Source organism: Physeter macrocephalus, chromosome 10, assembly GCF_002837175.3.
Source record: "Physeter macrocephalus isolate SW-GA chromosome 10, ASM283717v5, whole genome shotgun sequence".
NCBI classification, from domain to species: Eukaryota; Metazoa; Chordata; class Mammalia; order Artiodactyla; family Physeteridae; genus Physeter; species Physeter macrocephalus.
In genome coordinates this window covers 541212-558689 of record NC_041223.1, presented here as the reverse complement: position 1 = coordinate 558689, position 17478 = coordinate 541212, and the positions used below count along the sequence as shown (strand labels likewise).

At 42.5% G+C, this 17478-nt stretch overlaps 2 protein-coding genes across 9 annotated transcripts in view; one reads left to right on the top strand and one right to left on the bottom strand.

The window, feature by feature from the left end:
* Positions 1–4970, top strand: part of TBP (TATA-box binding protein) — a 16097-nt gene extending 11127 nt beyond the window's left edge. Inside the window, 4 exon segments of the mRNA XM_024122706.3 lie at positions 967–1058; positions 2114–2281; positions 3489–3583; positions 4277–4970. Of these exon segments, the coding sequence (XP_023978474.1) occupies positions 967–1058; positions 2114–2281; positions 3489–3583; positions 4277–4356 (435 nt within the window). The 3' untranslated portion in view covers positions 4357–4970.
* A 3957-nt stretch (positions 4971–8927) lies between these two features.
* Positions 8928–15762, bottom strand: PDCD2 (programmed cell death 2). 8 transcript variants are annotated; one of them, XM_024122496.3, is made up of 7 exons: positions 15431–15756; positions 14613–14855; positions 14114–14245; positions 12055–12158; positions 11721–11771; positions 10725–10838; positions 8928–9466 (listed from the first exon to the last, which is right to left on the bottom strand). In XM_024122496.3, the coding sequence occupies exons 1-7, from the start codon at positions 15711–15713 to the stop codon at positions 9308–9310; spliced, it is 1086 nt and encodes a 361-aa protein (XP_023978264.1). In that variant the 5' UTR covers positions 15714–15756; the 3' UTR covers positions 8928–9307. The 8 variants fall into 8 exon arrangements, 4 of the variants coding, with proteins under 4 accessions (XP_023978264.1, XP_023978265.1, XP_028350555.1 ...); XM_024122497.1 differs by lacking the exon at positions 11721–11771 and having other exon boundaries at positions 15431–15762; XM_028494754.2 differs by lacking the exons at positions 8928–9466; positions 10725–10838 and adding an exon at positions 10848–11211.
* Positions 15763–17478: the final 1716 nt, after the last annotated feature.

The following is a 17478-nucleotide window of genomic DNA, read 5'->3' as shown; positions in this document are numbered from 1 at the left end:
AGCAATGAAGACCCAACACAGCCAAAAATAAATAAATAAAATAAATAAATTTATTAAAAAAAAAAACAGCCTAATGCATATGGCAAGTCCATATGAGTGTAGCATTATAAGAATTAATCTTTTGTCATAATTTTATTAAGTTGAATACATGATTTTACATAATTTTTTCTAATGAAATGATATTAGTTATCCAAGTAGTAAAACCAATAGAGGGAATTTTGGAAATGCAAAATAATTAGGCATTTCCGGGGACTTGTATAAACTAGAATATAATGCTAGCATTTTTACATGGTGGTAAAATCAGAGAGAAGACATATAGTAGTTTTTAAGCTAAAATTGTGAAAGCAATCTAATTTGTCAAAGAGTGATCTTGATTAGAAATAACACGAATTTTTTCATGTGTAATTAGATAGCAGGTATTAAAATTTCAGTTATTTTGAAACTAATTTTTTGCTTTATATCATGTAACCTAGTCACTGAGGCCATTGCATTTATATAAATGCCAATCCACCAATTCAGTTTCTAAGTCTATTGGAAACGGGACGTAACGTCACTTTGCGTTGATATGCTTGTAATCTGATTTATTAATTCCTTCTGGAGGTGAAAAAGGTTTATCAGTAGATTTGCCTAAAAAAAATTAATAAAACAAAATTTATAGTTAAAGAAAAATATTTTTGCAAATATTCCTTGTCTTCAGTTGTTGGGATGTGTATGACAGAACACAGAGATCTCGGTCCAACCGCCTTAGCAGTCCACAGCTTGTGTGTTTGCTCCGTATGCAAAAGAGGTGTGGCACATGGTGATGTAAGGGAGCCCTGTATGGAAACACATGACAGATACCTTGATAACTGTCTAAGTACCAGGTCCTTCTTACTATTTGGGGTGTTTTTTCTCATTGTCTAGTTCTCCTGACAGAAGTCAGCAGTCTGGCATGACATCATTAACTGTTGTCTCTGGCTGTTTTAGCGGTTTGCTGCTGTAATCATGAGAATAAGAGAGCCCCGGACCACTGCACTGATATTCAGTTCTGGGAAGATGGTGTGCACAGGAGCCAAGAGGTGGGTTTAAAGGAGTTCATTGTCCTGGTCTGCATGTTACGAAAGAAATGGCTGTGTCATGGTTTCTAGGTGTTAGGCTAATACTTTAATAAAATGTTACACTTTAATAAAATGTTATTGTTGCTTTCTTATTAAAATAGTTGATTCTCATCACTTTTAGACAGCAGTAACTTCATTTTCTTAAAATCAGGCATTAGTTTAGGGTGTATGCTATCACCTTATTTCCATACAATTCAGCATGTATGCATGCCTCATTTTTGTCATTCATGACCCTGCACGTGAGAGCCTTTTGTCGACGATGATACTGCTTTCATTATGCTTTTGTTACGTGAGCCCTGCCAAGTCATAGTTTTGTCCAAGAGATGACTTCTAGGAATGGATAAAGAAAGACTTGACATAAAAGAGGAATTAGTGTATGCCTTGTTTGAGTGTAAGTCTAATCATTATTTTCCTATCCAAATGAAGCTTGTTAGTTTTCATCTCAGTAGAAATTTGTGATCTAAAATACAATAATATTAATGATAACGGTGATGATGATATTATGTTTCATATGTATAAAATCTAGGGCTGTCGGGACTTCTCTGGTAGTCCGGTGGCTTAAGACTCTGACTCTGCGCTCCCAATGCAGGCGGCCCGGGTTCGATCCCTGGTCAGGGAATTAAATCCCACACGCAGCAGCTAAGAGTTTGCATGCCACAACTAAAGATTCCACATGCCGCAACTAAAGATCCCGTGTGCCGCAATGAAGATCCCGTGTGCTGCAACTAAGACCCAGCACAGCCAAATAAATAAATATTTTTTTTACAAAAATCTAGGGCTATCAGTAATTTGGTGAATTGAAAAGGGATTCATTTTGGTAGGCCTAAGTTTTCTGTCAAGGACACGGGAATACTTTGTACATAAAACTGTTAATGTCTGTTGAGCTTTTCTTTAGTGGAAGGGGTGACCAGTTTACACTTTATATCTTTCCTAATTTGGACTTTTTATAAGTTTTTCATCTAAATAATTATTTTAGCTGACTTTGAGTATGAATATTTCACTTTTTCTTTCCCTAGTGAAGAACAGTCCAGACTAGCAGCAAGAAAATACGCCAGGGTTGTACAGAAGTTGGGTTTTCCAGCTAAGTTCTTGGACTTCAAGATTCAGAACATGGTGGGGAGCTGCGACGTGAAGTTCCCTATAAGGTTAGAAGGCCTTGTGCTTACCCACCAACAGTTCAGTAGGTGAGTCTGAAATGGATTGTGATTGCTTTTGGCAACAATTAATTTATAATCTATTTAAACATTGTTCATGATAAAACACGTGCAAACTAATTAGTATGTAAGAACAAATGATATACTTACAGGTATATTTATTGTTGAAGTTTCTTCCTGTTGTCTTTGGTAACACCTATTATCTCACCAGCCTCCTACTTCCCTGTCATTTCACTTAACAGCACCCAAAACTCCCCTTTACTGGGATGAAATTGATTCCCTTTCTGTATGTTTTATCATTTTATTGCTCACTAAATACATTTTAAATGCATGAACAAAGTCCACAACCTCTTGTATCAGTTTTTTCCCCAGTTGTTTGAATCTTTTGTGCTACTCAACATTTATTTTCCCTGCTGCTTCCTGATGAAGACTTACAAGGCAGGTGGTCCCTGCCCACCTCTCCAGCCTCTCTGCTCGTAGCACCACCAAGGCTTATCATGCCCTTATTGCACCAGGGCCCTTGCACATCCCACTTTTATACCTGGCACACTCTTATTTCACTTTTCACCTAGGAAAGTCCCACTGGCATTTCACATATCCACCCCAGCATCTCTTCCTCAGAGAAGCCTATCTTGAATTTTCCACTAGGTTAAACACAGTCACACATCCTGTTTTCAACCTCTCTAACGAAGAAAATGAGATTACTAGGATTAGAATAAAACATACCAATAGTACATTTAGTCAGACAACATAGTCAGGGAAAGATTCAGTCTCCAACTAGTATCTTTTCTATCACTTTGGTTAAATTGCCTGAACAAAGTTAACAGCTAGAGATATTTCAGTTGAAGGAGATGAGATGTGAATGATTAGAAGGTAAACTGTGTGACTGTCAGATCTTATAAATAAATGATTATTGGGCTCTTGTAAGTCAGTGTAAACTTGTTCAGAGTGAAACTTGATAAAGGTCAGAGACTACAGAACATATTTATAAAGCTCTTGTTCTTATGTCAGGAAATCCAGATTCATTAGAAATAGAGTTAGTTGGTCTTCAAGGGCCAGTTACAGGTTGGCCTCACTGGCCTTGAGTACGCTCTCCTGTGATGCTACTTAAGAATTGGGCTTCACCTCCTCATTAGTTTGCTGCTTACCCAGTACTTTCCCTTGTTCAGGTCCCCATTTTTTCTAAAGGCATGAGCAGCTGTTAATTTCTAAACTGTTTTTGCCATTTTCCTTCTAGTTATGAGCCAGAGTTATTTCCTGGTTTAATCTACAGAATGATCAAACCGAGAATTGTTCTCCTTATTTTTGTTTCTGGAAAAGTTGTATTAACAGGTAAGTTGCAACAGGAAGTAGCGTTCGAAGTTTTGAAAGTGTGAGGAATGGCATTTTCTCAGTGCTAAGAAGTAATATCACCGTGTCGGGACAGTTGACTAGTGACTTGTAAAGAAGCTTTGCCCCTTTTTTCTCTTCCCCTGACCCTCACACTCTGATGGGAAACACACCCACCAGAGGGAGTGAGCCGAGGGAAGTCAGAGCACAGCCCTGCTGGTTCTTCAGCTGAAGCATGACCTTGGTGGGGAAGGGGGAAGTGGGCATTACACTGCACAACAGATGGCGTTTTAAGTTGGGTACCATTGTCTAAAACTTTGGGGTTCATCACCATTATCATTTTGCGACAACAAAGGAAGATTCAAAAGAGCTTGTTTGAAGGCAGCGATTGGGAGAATAAGATTCAGCCGCTCTCACTGCTGCCCTGCTGTGTTCTGACACAGTCCAGAGACCAACAGTCGCGTGGGCAGACTGTGGGGAAGGAGGCTGGAGTCACCTGGGGCGCTGCTTTTGTAATTGTTTAGAAAAGCCAACTTAAAAAAATGCCACCTTAAAAACAAAAGTAGGATTATGACAAGGGTCCATCGTTAATGTTTTAATGCATCTGTCTTACTAGGTGTGGAGAGAATTGTGCTTGTGGTTTTATGTTAAGAAATGCCATTTCAGACTCTTCTCTACTCCAACTTGTCTTCATAGGTGCTAAAGTCAGAGCAGAAATTTATGAAGCCTTTGAGAACATCTACCCTATTCTAAAGGGTTTCAGGAAGACAACGTAATGGCTGTCATGTACTCCTGCCTCCCCCACCCACTTGTTTTTTTAAAACAAATCAGTTCTGGTACATTTAGAGGTGTTGTGGACAGCCCCATGTGATGAGAGGATGGATGTCCGGTTTTAGGTTGCAGCACGAGGTGAAGCTCTCCTGCATGTGTACCCCAGAGGGATGCCAGGAAGGGGGTATTATTTCTGCACAGAGAACACCGAAGTGTTACTGTAAGTTGCTCGAACTGTGCTGCTATTTGGGCAGCACTGCCCGTTTATTTATATTTAGATTTTAAACACTTACTGCTGTTGACAAGTTGGTTTAAGGGACAAAACTTTAAGTGTTAGAGCCACCTCAACAGTCGATTGGACTTTATTTTGTTTAATTTCTTCCCCATAAACCACAGTTTTTATATTTCTACCAGAAGAGTAAAAATCTTTTTTAAAAGTGTTGTTTTCTAATTTGTAACTCCTATGGGTTATTTTTGTGCCACATTCCGCCTTTTCAGTATTGCAGGACAGAATAGAAATGTATTAATGAAAACAAATGGCTGTACATATTTTTCTTCCTTCAGAGTACTCTGTACAATAAATGCTGTTTATAAAAGTGTTAGATTGTTATAAATGAAACTTGGTAAGATTCATGTGATCATACTGTTTAAAAAGTCATCTTTTAGATATAATGCCTGAAACCATTTCAGTGTGTTTGCTTGCTTGCTTGTTGTTTGTTTCAATCAACATTTCATTGTATGTTGCAGTGAAAATGGAAGAATTGTCTGAAAATTTTAAGTTGCTCACAAAACCTGTTTCTTATGTCCCATACATTGAGCACCTCCCGTTTCCCAGATACGTTGCCTTCTCACAAAAACTGCAGTTAGGTTTTGTTCCTCTTTCACAAGTAGGGCAAGGTAGGCCCCAGCTGAGGGTCTGCCCAAGGTTACAGAGCCCGTAAGTGGCGAACACGGGCTCTAAGCCAAAGGCCTTCAGTGTTAGAGCTGGGGTTGTCCACCGACTGGTGAGGTGTGTTTTTCTCATGAATATCAGGTGAGCATGTGTAAGTTCTTGGGGTTCATTGTTCGGGTGTGTGTTTTTCTTTTTAATTGTAAAAATATTTTTTCAGACGGCTCAGCGGAATATAACCAGAAAGTTTCTTCCTTCCTTTCCCTTCTGTTTCCCCAGGTTAAGTACCAGATTGGTGGGTACCTCCCCAGCCCTCTTCTGTTCAGATTTTTTCCTTTGGGGGTGCTTTTGTTATCGTATTGAGAAAATAGTAAAGCATATGTTTGATTTTATAGCTTCCTTTTTTTAGTCACTATATCATACACATTTTTCCATGACAAACATACTGCCATGAAATGGAATCTGATGGTGCCACATGATGTAATCTGATGGATACACAAGTTTATGTATTTAACCATTTCCGTAATTATGGTCATTTACGTTATCTGTAGTGTTTTACTATTGTAAACAGGTGCTGCAGGGAACATCCTTTTATGTGTATTTGTGGATAAGTACAGGTATTTCTGTAGTAACATGCCTAGACGAGGAGTCACTGTATTAAGAGCATTTATACATTCTAGGTTTTGATAGATCCATACCAGATTACAGTCCAGAGAGAACATGGTGTATGAAGTGCCCTTTTGCATTTTCCAGTCATCAGTGATGTCAGTAGTGTATGGATGAATTGGAAAGACATCAGTCCAATATGATCTCCTTCTATTCAAGAAAGAATTGTTTCCCCACGTGTGAGTCTTCTCTTAGGTTCTTCAGTAGTTTCGTAATTTTTTTCATATAGGGCTTTACATTACATAAAAGTTAACTCCAAAGTATTTTAGTTTGTTATTAATGGCATTTTTCATAAGACTTTAAACTTATTGTTGACAGATTTATTTCCAGTCACTTCACTGAATTCTTACTCCTTATGCGCCAGTCCAGCCACACCACCCACCCAAGTAACCATTATCCTTTTACAGTAATTACCTAAACACCAATATAGGTTAGTCTTCCAATTTAATAAACTGATATGTTTTTATGTCTGTTTTATTCCTTAAGTTCCCCTGCCATCTCATGTAAGGAAATTTATAGGCTGTTTGGCTGGTAGTTTCTTACAGTCTGTCTTGCTATTTGCAAACTCAGAATGGTGCAGCCAGCATATCCCTCTGTTCTCTGCATTTCCTGCCCGTGGGTGACTGCATCTAAAGGCTTGATCCCTTTGTAAAGACTGTAAGTAGTGTTTGTTAGGAATTTAATGTCTGATTGTCGTCCTCTGATTGATCCACTAATTCATTAGTGGGTTGCAAAAGATAAAATTCGAATTATTTTTTTCATGATTTGTTAGAATACTTTTTTATATAGTGATATACTTCTTTCACATAGCAGGATAAGTGCTTGCTTCTTTCCCTTTAAAAGTTTTCAGGATAAAATACCTCATGAGTTCATACTAATATATCCAATCCAGATTCAGACAACAGGGCTTTTATGTGATCAGTTCTATATTAAATATTTAACGCTTGAGAACCCTTAATTTTTAAAGACGTGGGATGATGAGTGAGTTAGAATAACAGAACACTACCACTAATATGAATATCAAAAGCACTGAAACATGTTTTCTTTGCTATGATCTCTGAACTGTCAAAGGATGATGAGACCAGCATTCAATATATCAAATAAAAAAGGACAGGTGAACGCATTGCTCTCTACAGTAGGGTGAGCTGCCTGGTCAGGCAGTATCTGGGCCAAGCAGAGGTTTGGGGGACAGCACGCATGGGTTGGCAGTAATGATTGATGTCCTCCGCAGGAGCAGTTGCTGGGTGAGAATGTGTCGATCATTTCATGGTTGGCATGAAGGTTTTTATATGTCTTGACATATCTAGAGGCAACTGAGTTGCTTTTTTAATTTATCTAAATTTTCTTTATTTTTGTTTTATTTTCAACTAGTTGCTTTTTTTGGATATGGTTGCCAAGTCAGTGCTGGAAGTCTGTCTCCAAATGGAAGTGCCCTGTGAACTTGCTGTCATCTCCAGACCTTGGCAGGGATACACACCTAAAGGATAGCTTGGCGGGTTACCAACATGCCTGCAAGAATGTCTACATAATCTGGGGATCTCTCCAAATAGACAGACCCTAATCAATTTGCTTAAAAAGTCCTTAGCAGTCAGGATGCTGTCCTACTTGGGCAAACTTCTGATTTATAGTTTGGGCTATGAAGGCCCCACTAGTCCAGTATTTTATGTATCTTTATATAAATTACATACATATTCACACACACGTGACATGGACTAAAAGGCCAGGATTTCCTGGTATAAAACTATAGTGAAATAGCCGAGTCAGTGGTATCAGCAAGTGATATTACCTCCAAAAAGATCTGTTTATGGTGGCAATGCATTTCAGGGTTAGCAGGGATGTTACCAGAACTAGCTGCTGGTCTTCAAGCAGTGATCAACAGCAATGTCTCTAGGTTTGCCTTCGCAGCAGTGATGGCTGCCCAGCACTAAGAGAATTGGGAATTATCACAAGTATAAATCACCTGGGGCTGGAAGGAGCCTTAGCATGGTTGATAGCATTGACTTAGGAACCGCTTGTGTAAACAGAGGCATCGGAAACAATATCCCTCACTTGAAAGCTACCTCAGGGCCTTCCCTCAGGCCGACCCAGGGAAATTATAGTGGCTGATTCCCTGTCCTTATTTGGGTTTACTTGCCATGTGGACAGTGCTCTGAGATGGGGAGACGGAGAGAAGACCTTTCAGTCTCTGGTCTATAAGCAGTGCCACTGGCTGACCAAGGTCAGTTTTTGTTTTTTGTTTTTTTTAAAAATATTTTTGTTGGGGCTTCCCTGGTGGCGCAGTGGTTGAGAGTCCGCCTGCCGATGCGGGGAGCACGGGTTCGTGCCCCGGTCTGGGAGGATCCCGCGTGCCGCGGAGCGGCTGGGCCCGTGAGCCGTGGCCGCTGGGCCTGCGCGTCCGGAGCCTGCGCTCCGCAGCGGGAGAGGCCACAGCGGTGACGGGCCCGCGTACCGCAAAAAAAAAAAAAAAAAAAAAAAAAAATTTTTATGTTTTTAAAAAATTTATTTTATTTATTTATTTTTGACTGTCTTGCGTCTTTGTTGCTGTGTGCGGTCTCTCTCTAGTTGTGGCGAGCGGGGGCTACTCTTTGTTGCAGTGTGCGGGCTTCTCATTGCGGAACACGGTCTAGGCGCACAGGCTTCAGTAGTTGTAGCTCGCAGGCTCAGTAGTTATGGCTTGCGGGTTCTAGAGCACAGGCTCAGTACTTGCGGCGCACGGGCTTACTTGCTCCGCGGCATGTGGGATCTTCCCGGACCAGGGATTGAACACGTGTCCCCTGCACTGGCAGGCGGATTCTTAACCACTGCACCACCAGGGAAGCCCCCAAGGTCAGTTTTGAAGTAGAGCTTCTCTTTGAACTCAGGAAATCTCTTGGGGTTTTACCCAAATACTTTTCTCCTTGTCTTAACTTTGCAAATTTTAGGGGGGAAATGCTCTGAGTGATGGTTTGACTTAATTAGGCACATAACCCATTTTTATTATAGAAAGAAATATACATATAAGTAAAAAGATCACATCAGTCACACTGTTCAGTTAACCAGTTCACATCTAGTGCATATCATTCCAGATATTTTTGGTGTACATACACATGTATAAGTATTTTTTCAAAAATAGTATACTATGAATACCATCTATAATGGTACCTTGGCATCTTTATCTTACTTGATGTGCATATAAGTCTGTATCATTAAGACTGTGTAGCCTCCTGCTGGACAGATACACCAGAATTTACTTAATTCCCTGCCACTGGACATTTCTGTCTAATATTTCGACAATGTAAACAACACCTAAAACAACATCTTTGTGTATCTCTGGTATAATTATTTCCTTAGGATAAAGTCCTAGAAATGGAATTGGAAGGTCTAAGAGATGATGAATATTTTAAGGCTTTACACCATTGTCTTTAGGCGGCATCTGTTATATCTTGCTTCCAGACAAATTCCTCTGTGTAGCCAGTGCCCAGGCCACAGCTTTCAGCACAGGTGAAGATGGCCAGGACGCCCCAGTCGACACTCCTGCCCAGTCTGTCGGCCTTCAGGTAGTTGAGCAGATGAGGCATGACCTGGGAGAAGGATGGCCCAGTCAGAGCGCTCCTTGGCGGTGAGGGGCACAGTCTGATTCCGACAGGCCCGACCTACCTGGGGCCCTGGGCTCTCCGTCTCCGCACGCCACAGCAAGAGCACAGACACTACGGTGTCAACGTATTTAACAATTGAAAACTACTTTGCAACTCTGTGTTTCTTTAAAGTCCCTCTCTATTTGGTGTCTGTCTTTTTCATCTGAGAAAGAAGTTCCTAAGTATAATAAGATCAGCTGATCTATTTGACCTGGTTGTTAACCTAATTATTTTTGTATTAATAATATGCCACAAAATAGGGATAAGCCTTCTATTTGGGCAACTTTTATTTTGGGTTATTTACAACCTGAATAGCAGATGCTGTTACTATGACTCTGAAGAAACACCTAGTAGAATACAAAAAGGAAATCTACTGATGTATTTGTATAGACTAGAAATGGGTCTCAGGAGTCCATGGTCTCATGGGAAAGAGTAAGAGCCAGCACTGCCACTACTGTTATCAAATTGCTTTATACAACCACCGTCAGCTCATCTGGGGCGTCAGTCAGAGCTCTGGCAGTAAGAACCAATCAGTTTTGGATCAGTCCTCAAAAATCCTTTTTTTATCCTAAGAAACAAATATCACTTTATAAGGTTAGTGAATCCACAATTCAAGAGCATTTCCGCCCAACCCAAACGGATTTTGATGCCAACAACTTCTTTCAGGGGGGAAAAAGTTTTACCTTAACGATTACATTAATTTGTTCTCCTAACAAATCTACAAACCAGGACTCAACAGAGTAAGCGTTCTGAAACACTCTCACAAAGGACAAAGTCAAAGATTATAAAAAAGGTATATTATTTTAAATTATAAAGGTAACAGTAGAGGCACCAAAATAATATTGACCCTAACCCTAACCCCACTGGGAAGTGGGCGATGGTCTAGACGGTGTGAGTGACTACATTTAAATTCTCACTACTGCAGAAGTCAGTCAACAGATAATGTCTAAAAAACTAGTCAACTGATAAATCTCAGAAAAAGCATGCTATTTAAAGATAGAAATAACTACCAGATAACCAGTAAAAGATAATTCCCTCCTTGCAACAAGCCCTAAGGTGGGGCAGGAAACTGATTTTCATTATAGGGAACCTTCCATAATACCACAGGGACCCATACACATGTTACTTTGGCAAAGATTTTTAATGCTTAAAATGATAAATCAGGGTAATTACATACTAAAATAGTACTTATGTAAGGTCGTACCTGGAATTCAAATACTCTCTTGGCCCCACAGGGGCAATCTGGAATATCCGTTTCTTGGGGGATCTTTTCACCAGAGACCCAGATGGGGGCAATTCCTCTGCCGTACCTGAGAATCTGAAATCAGTCAGGATCAGCTTAAATCGCCAGCATCTCCTGTGACCTGAGGATCATCCGGAGAAGCTCTGTACATACTCTTAGAACTGATGAAACGCTCATCTGAAAACCACTTTACTGTCTGTCCCCCTGCGCCCCTCCGCTGGGCACCATTAATACCGTTCTCATTGTCATCAAAGGCAGCGGTGCCCAACCTTTTTGGCACCAGGGACCGGCTTTGTTTCGTGGAAGACAATTTTTCCACGGACAGGGGAGGGGGAAGGGGGGCGGTTCCGGCGTTAGTGCGAGCGATGGCGGGTGGCAGGTGAAGCTTCACGGTACGTCCTCGGCCCAGGGTCTGGGGACCCCGATCAAAGGGACTGTTCCAGTTTATCTGATTCAGGATATCCAAATTATTTTTCTTAGATGTCAGTACGGTTAGAATCTGAATCCTATGACTATCTTGTGAAGAGACGAACAATAATCCTATTTCCCCATTACCAGGTTGTCGATCTAAACTGCAGCCCAGGGTTTGTGCTCACCTTCACACAGATATAAGGAACCTTAGTTTATAATTTTTAAAGGAACAAATACCAGAGGAGCCACAGTGTTTAGATAAATAAAACAAGTAAATTTTGTTATAACAACATCTTATATAACAAATGAGTGACTTTCCTCAATATTTCTTGTTAAAAGCATATACATTGCTAAAAACTACCTTCTCAGTACTTAGGACCTAGACCTACTCTTCCTATAAGCCCCTGGATATTTATTTGCTCTAGCGACTGGCTTATGGGAATTTAGCTGTCTTCTTTAGTGATTTATGTTTATGGTGAGGGAAGTTAAGGGGAATAAAGCTAATAGAAGAAAAAAGGCAAAGGGAAACATTTGCTGAATACTTACTGTGAGTCTACGATCTACCTTAATCCTCAAAACCACTCTTTTTTCCCCACACTGTAGATACAATTACATCAGAAGATCAATATGTAATTCAAGAAGCCAGAATTCTTCATAACAGCAAAACCCATTATTCTTTTCACAAAACCACAGTGGTCTTTGTGCTAATGTGGCAGGTTGGTTTCTTAGTTCCCCAACCAGGGATGGAACCTGGGCCCCCAGCAATGGAAGTGCAGAGTCGTAACCACTGGACTGCCAGGGAATTCCCTAACTCAGGGTTTATACCCCTAAAACACCACCTGAAGAGAACAGAAGGAGATGTATATGAATTCTATTTTACCTGTTCTGGTTCAAGGGATATTTTGGTTTTAAACTTCTGGAAAATTCTATCTTCCCTAGATTCATGTTTTGCCATGGAATCCAATTCTTCCTCAGGTGCTTCACCTAAAAAATTATCAACATAACTATTATGCAACAGGAATAATCTCCATGTTTTGACAATAAACACATGCTGAGGGAGGCCAGTTTTAAACAACCAACTTCGTGTTAAATCAGATAGTGAAGGCCAGATGTTTCCACAGGCTTTCCTATTTTAATTCATTAATGTTTGTGCTTTAAGACCATCTGACTTTGTAGGTGATCCATGAAGAATTATTACTATGCTGGCTCCTAGTAAGAGCTTCTCTTTAAAACTCCAAATTAAAAGAACAGACCCCAAGTCCCAGTCTGAGGACTGCTGTGCCCAGCACACGAAAGGGCACCCCAAAAACATGAGCCCGGCTTATCACTAGTGTCCTTCACCCATCTGGACTCTTATTTCCAATCTCTTCATGTTTCATCTCTCCTTGCCCTTACACTCATTCAGTTATCAGATGCCCCAACCCTGCCAGCTCACTCCTTCACACTCACCTCTGGAATCTCAGCTACCTGACACACCGCCATCCCCAACAGGATCGAGTCTTTGTAACTCAGAAGATATTTCTGATACCCTGAATGTGAACTGTAAGCCAGTAAGCGGACATTCTAATCTAAAATTTAATTTACATTCTGAAATCTACATCTTGTAGTGGTTAAGAGCTCAAGTTTTGGAGTCAATAAGATGTGAGCTCAAACTTCAGTTCTAGAACTTAACAACTTTAGTCAGTTATACGACCAAACAAGTTATACCCAGAACCTCAAATTCCTCACTGCAAAATGGGGCAGAGTTTCTAACATACTGTTCTGACGTCAAGACTTTAGTAAGATCGCGCACAGAAGCCCGTGGTGCAGAGTAAGCGCTGGATAAATTCTGGCCGCTGCTCAGTCTCCGCCCAGGCACTGCCCGGAGTATGATAACCCTGAGGTAAGCGACAAAATCAAGCATCTGAAACTTGCCAGATAAAAGGGCCCCTGCTACCCACCAAACTCTGCTCGGCACTCTCATGTCCACCATCTCCATCAGAGAAACAAATCCTGGAGCCAGATGAACTTTCCAAGTTTCCAGCATCCTGGGCAGCCCCACCCAAATGACCACCTGGATACTTCCTCTGACATCTTTACAGGAACCAGAACGTACCTTATAAATGCCAAGGAGGGAAGTACAGAAAGGATATCTTCAAATGAGGCAATATTTGAAAAGTATACGTTGCAGCCCCCCAAGTGAGTCACCTTTTCCTATCAGTGCTTCTCTTCTTGGCATATTGAGCCCTTCCTTTCAGGCATTTTATTTAATCACTTAATGAAAGAGGTATTTTTCTCTTTTTTTTTACATTTCTATTGCTTATTACTTTATTGGCCCCATGTCTGAGGGAGTAGAGACAGCGTGGATCAATGGCATGCACTGTCCAGATTAGATACAGCATGGTTTCATTTCACTGGACACTCAATACAGGGAGTTCTCTCTCACCTGTTATTGGAAATTTTCTATCGGACTCCTTCATCAGTGAATTCTTCGCCAAAGCACACTCTCTAACACTACTACCCACCAACAAACAGAGCACCCCTCTCCCTAGGTGCTTTTAAACATCTGGCACTGAATCTTCTCATATGTTAGTTAAAAACGTTTTTTGTCTTAGCAGTGATCTCAGACAGGCGTCTCCAAATTGGCTCTCTAATCCCTAGGTTTCCATGGCAGGTCCTCAGTGCCCCCTGAAATGGGTGAGAACATGTCCCTTGAGGCTGGAATGTTGGGACACTTGACCCTCTACTTTCTCTCTGCTTCAACTAGATTCACTATTCTTCCCCCCACCTTTTTCCTTTTCTCTTATACATATATCCCCTTTTTAAGATTTCCTTCCTATTTAGTTCACCACGGAGCACTGAGTAGAGTTCCCTATGCTATACAGTAGGTTCTCATTAGTTACCTATTTTATACATAGTAGTGTATATTTAATGAATGAGTTTTGAAACTGATTCCTTACCCATGCTACCTATAATCTCTGATTCATCATCTTTTTCCACAACTTCAGGCATAATCTCATCTTCTGTTTCTATTACAATTTCAAATTCTGGAAAAAGGAAGCTGTGGTCTGGAACTGTACTGTCCAAATCACCTGAAACAAAGTAAGGTAACTAGCATCATTAGTAATCATTTAGTTTGGAAGGTCAAATAATTTCCTATATCTGAAGTGTATTCCATGTCATAACAGTTTTCCCTAGTAATTAACATATGTAGCTCCAGCATTTTAGATTATGGGTCATAAATTAAATGACTACACCAAAGCTAGGCTGGGACGTCGTGAGTGGGCAAGACCTCACAGCTCCTTCTTCATAAAGGTGTTTATGTCACTAGTTAACCAAAACTTTGAAAAGTATTACACCTTTTCTAATGTTAACGTTTATCCTCAAAATGAAAGATTTGGCCTGACAGACACTATGAAACTGAGCTGAGATTTAAAAATTAAAACAGAATTGACTGACCTGCTTGTGTACAAGCCTGCTTATGTCCCAATCTCCAGTCCAGAGTCTGATGCTCCTTACTGCAGTAATGTGCCTTGTGACATCTGGAGCATGTTTTGGGGCCTAAACAGCCACAAACTCTGCAGAGATGAGCACCAGACTTGAGCTGGAGGCACACGGATTCTCCTGTCTCTGGCGGAGGATCCTCAGAAGGTGGCTCATAGGCGTAGAAGTCATTTCTCCTGGGCAACTGATTTCTAAAAACTAAGGAGAGAGAAGGAGAAACGTTATACATGTTTTAAGTAAAACAACATAGCAATTCAAATATTTGAGCCTTCACTCCACACAGGACTGAAAAACAGTCATTTTTAAAAAAGAAAAATAGAAGACAGTTTTTGCTTTCAAAGAGCTTATTTTCTGGAAAGGAAGAAAAAAATAAGAGTGAAAACGAGAAACTTTTAAAAGTCCATACAACTAAGTAGGCTCTTTGAGTTTGTTCAAATTAGTAACAAAAGTAACATTAAGTCAGACTACATACAGATGAGAAACGAGTTGGAACCCAGGTTTCCGAAAAATTACAGGTTCTATCATCTGAACGTAATGTACCACACCTACTACCGACTGATTAACAGAAAGCTGGGGGCGAAGAAGGCGCGAGCCCTTGGAACGCCCCCCCGACCCCGGGAAACGCTCGCGGGGTACAGGGGAGAGGCCCGCGGCGGGGTCGCAGAGGAGGCTGCACGGTTTCTGGGCCCTGACCGCCAGCAAGGCCGCGAAAGTGCGATGGCGGCCGCAGGCTGCTCACCGCTCACGCGCTACCCGGGCCCCGGGCCGCTCACCGCGTAGGCCGGCGCAGCACGGTGGCGTTCGGCAGCAGAAAAGGAAGAGACCGCGGTGGAAGGCGTCGGCGCGGCCCGGAAGCGGCGCGTACAGCTGCAGCAGGAAGGCCAGTGGGCGGCCGCACAGCGCGCAGGCCAGCCCCGCGGGCCCCGGCAGCCCGCCTGCGCCGAGCCACGCCGGCCGGCCGCCCACCTTGCTGGGGAACTGCTCGCTGCGCAGCCGCCACGCCGGCGCCGACTCCACGAAACCCAGCTCAACCACCCCAACGCTCGCGGCTGCCATGGGCGTAGGGAGCAGGTCCCTCGAACTGCCGCCCCGCCGCCGAAAGCGGAAGTCGGAGAGGAAGCGCGGAGGGGCGGGCCAGAAGTGGTTGGACGGCAGTGGAGAGGGGGCGGGGCCATGGGGAGGCCCGGCGTGGGCCCAATTCGTTGTTCCTGACTTCCGATTGGTTGCTGGGGCAGGGGTGCGAAGCCGCTTGACTCCCCGGGGGTCTCGTGGAGGTCTTGGAGGGCGTTTACGTGAGCTAAGTGCAGCGGAGCGCGGGCTCTCTGACTTCCTGACGGCCTGGGCACGTCCTGCAGACACTGTTGAGCGCTCTAGGTCTGGGAGCACATATCCGTTCACCTAGGGGCGGATGACCCCAGTCGCCTCCTGAGCCCTGGAGGCGGGGCTGTAGGGTGGCCTGGAGAGGCAGGGTGGAGATGCTGAAGCATTCAGAAATGTCATTGGCCCAGTTGGTCCGGGAAAGGGACGGAGGGTGGCATGAAGGGTGCAGTTAGGGAGAGGGTTTAGGATGGTGGGGAAGGGATAAGCTTAGGGGTTAGGGCCTAGAGTTAGGGTTAGGAGTTAGGTTTGGGTTTAGGGACTGGGCCAAGGGCTAAGAGTTAGGGGTTAGTGTTGTAAAAATCAATAAGCAGAAACCTCAATTAAATAGGACTGGGAGACCAGAACGGAGAGCTCTCATGCGTTACCACAATTGCGGAGCCCCACAGTAAGAAGAAAGACTCATTTCCTGGCCTCAGGAAAGGACTGAGCCAGGACTCAAGGACTTAGCCAATAAAAAGTTGTGTACTCTGTTTGCTATAGCCTTTCCAGTGCCTTTCTATAGAGGTGTTTTCCTTCCCTTGACTCATGGGGATGCTCATGTGCCTTGCTGTGGTTGCAGACCTCCAAGTTGTGATTTTCTCCCGATCCTGAGAATAAACCCATATTTGCTGGAGAAATATCTGGCTGTCTGTTTGTTTCAGGTCAACACCAGGAAAACTAACTCGGGAAATGACCTAATCCCCCTTATATACCATCTTCAGTTAAAAAACAAAAGGTGTTGGGAGAGGGGGGAAGCCAGTTAGAGGTCATCGGGCAGTGCATAGTAAACAAGGGTATGTTTGTTATGTAGATTTAAGTCCAGGCCTTCTCCATAGGTAAAAGTTTCTTGAGCTTCAGTTACCCTATTCCTGGTACAGAGAGGGAGACACCCTTTCAAATGGAGATTTACCTCGTAAATTCCCCTCACAGAGGGAAATGCTACTTGGTTTTCTGAGATCTTGTGTGCTTTTTTTTAAACCCTAACTGTAACCACCCTAACCCTAACCCTAACCCAAACCCTAACCCTAACCCTAACCCTAACCCTAAACCTAAACCTAACCCCATGGTGCTCAGGGTCTAGGACAGGTAGAGCGAGAATTTAAAAGGTAGAGGCAGAGGGTTCCCTAACCCTAACCCTAACCCTAACCCTAACCCTAACCCTAACCCTAACCCTAACCCTAACCCTAACCCTAACCCTAACCCTAACCCTAACCCTAAACCTAAACCTAACCCCATGGTGCTCAGGGTCTAGGACAGGTAGAGCGAGAATTTAAAAGGTAGAGGCAGAGGGTTATGTTGGGGTGGGTTCAACATCCACCCCAGTAAATCAGAAGCAGGATGTTAACATATCCTGGGAGGAGAGAGACCCTGTGGACAGAGGTCCTGGGGGTGCACTGATCATAACCCCCTGAGGTCATATGTGCCTGGCTCATCTTTTCCACAACTTTAGTTCATAAATGTC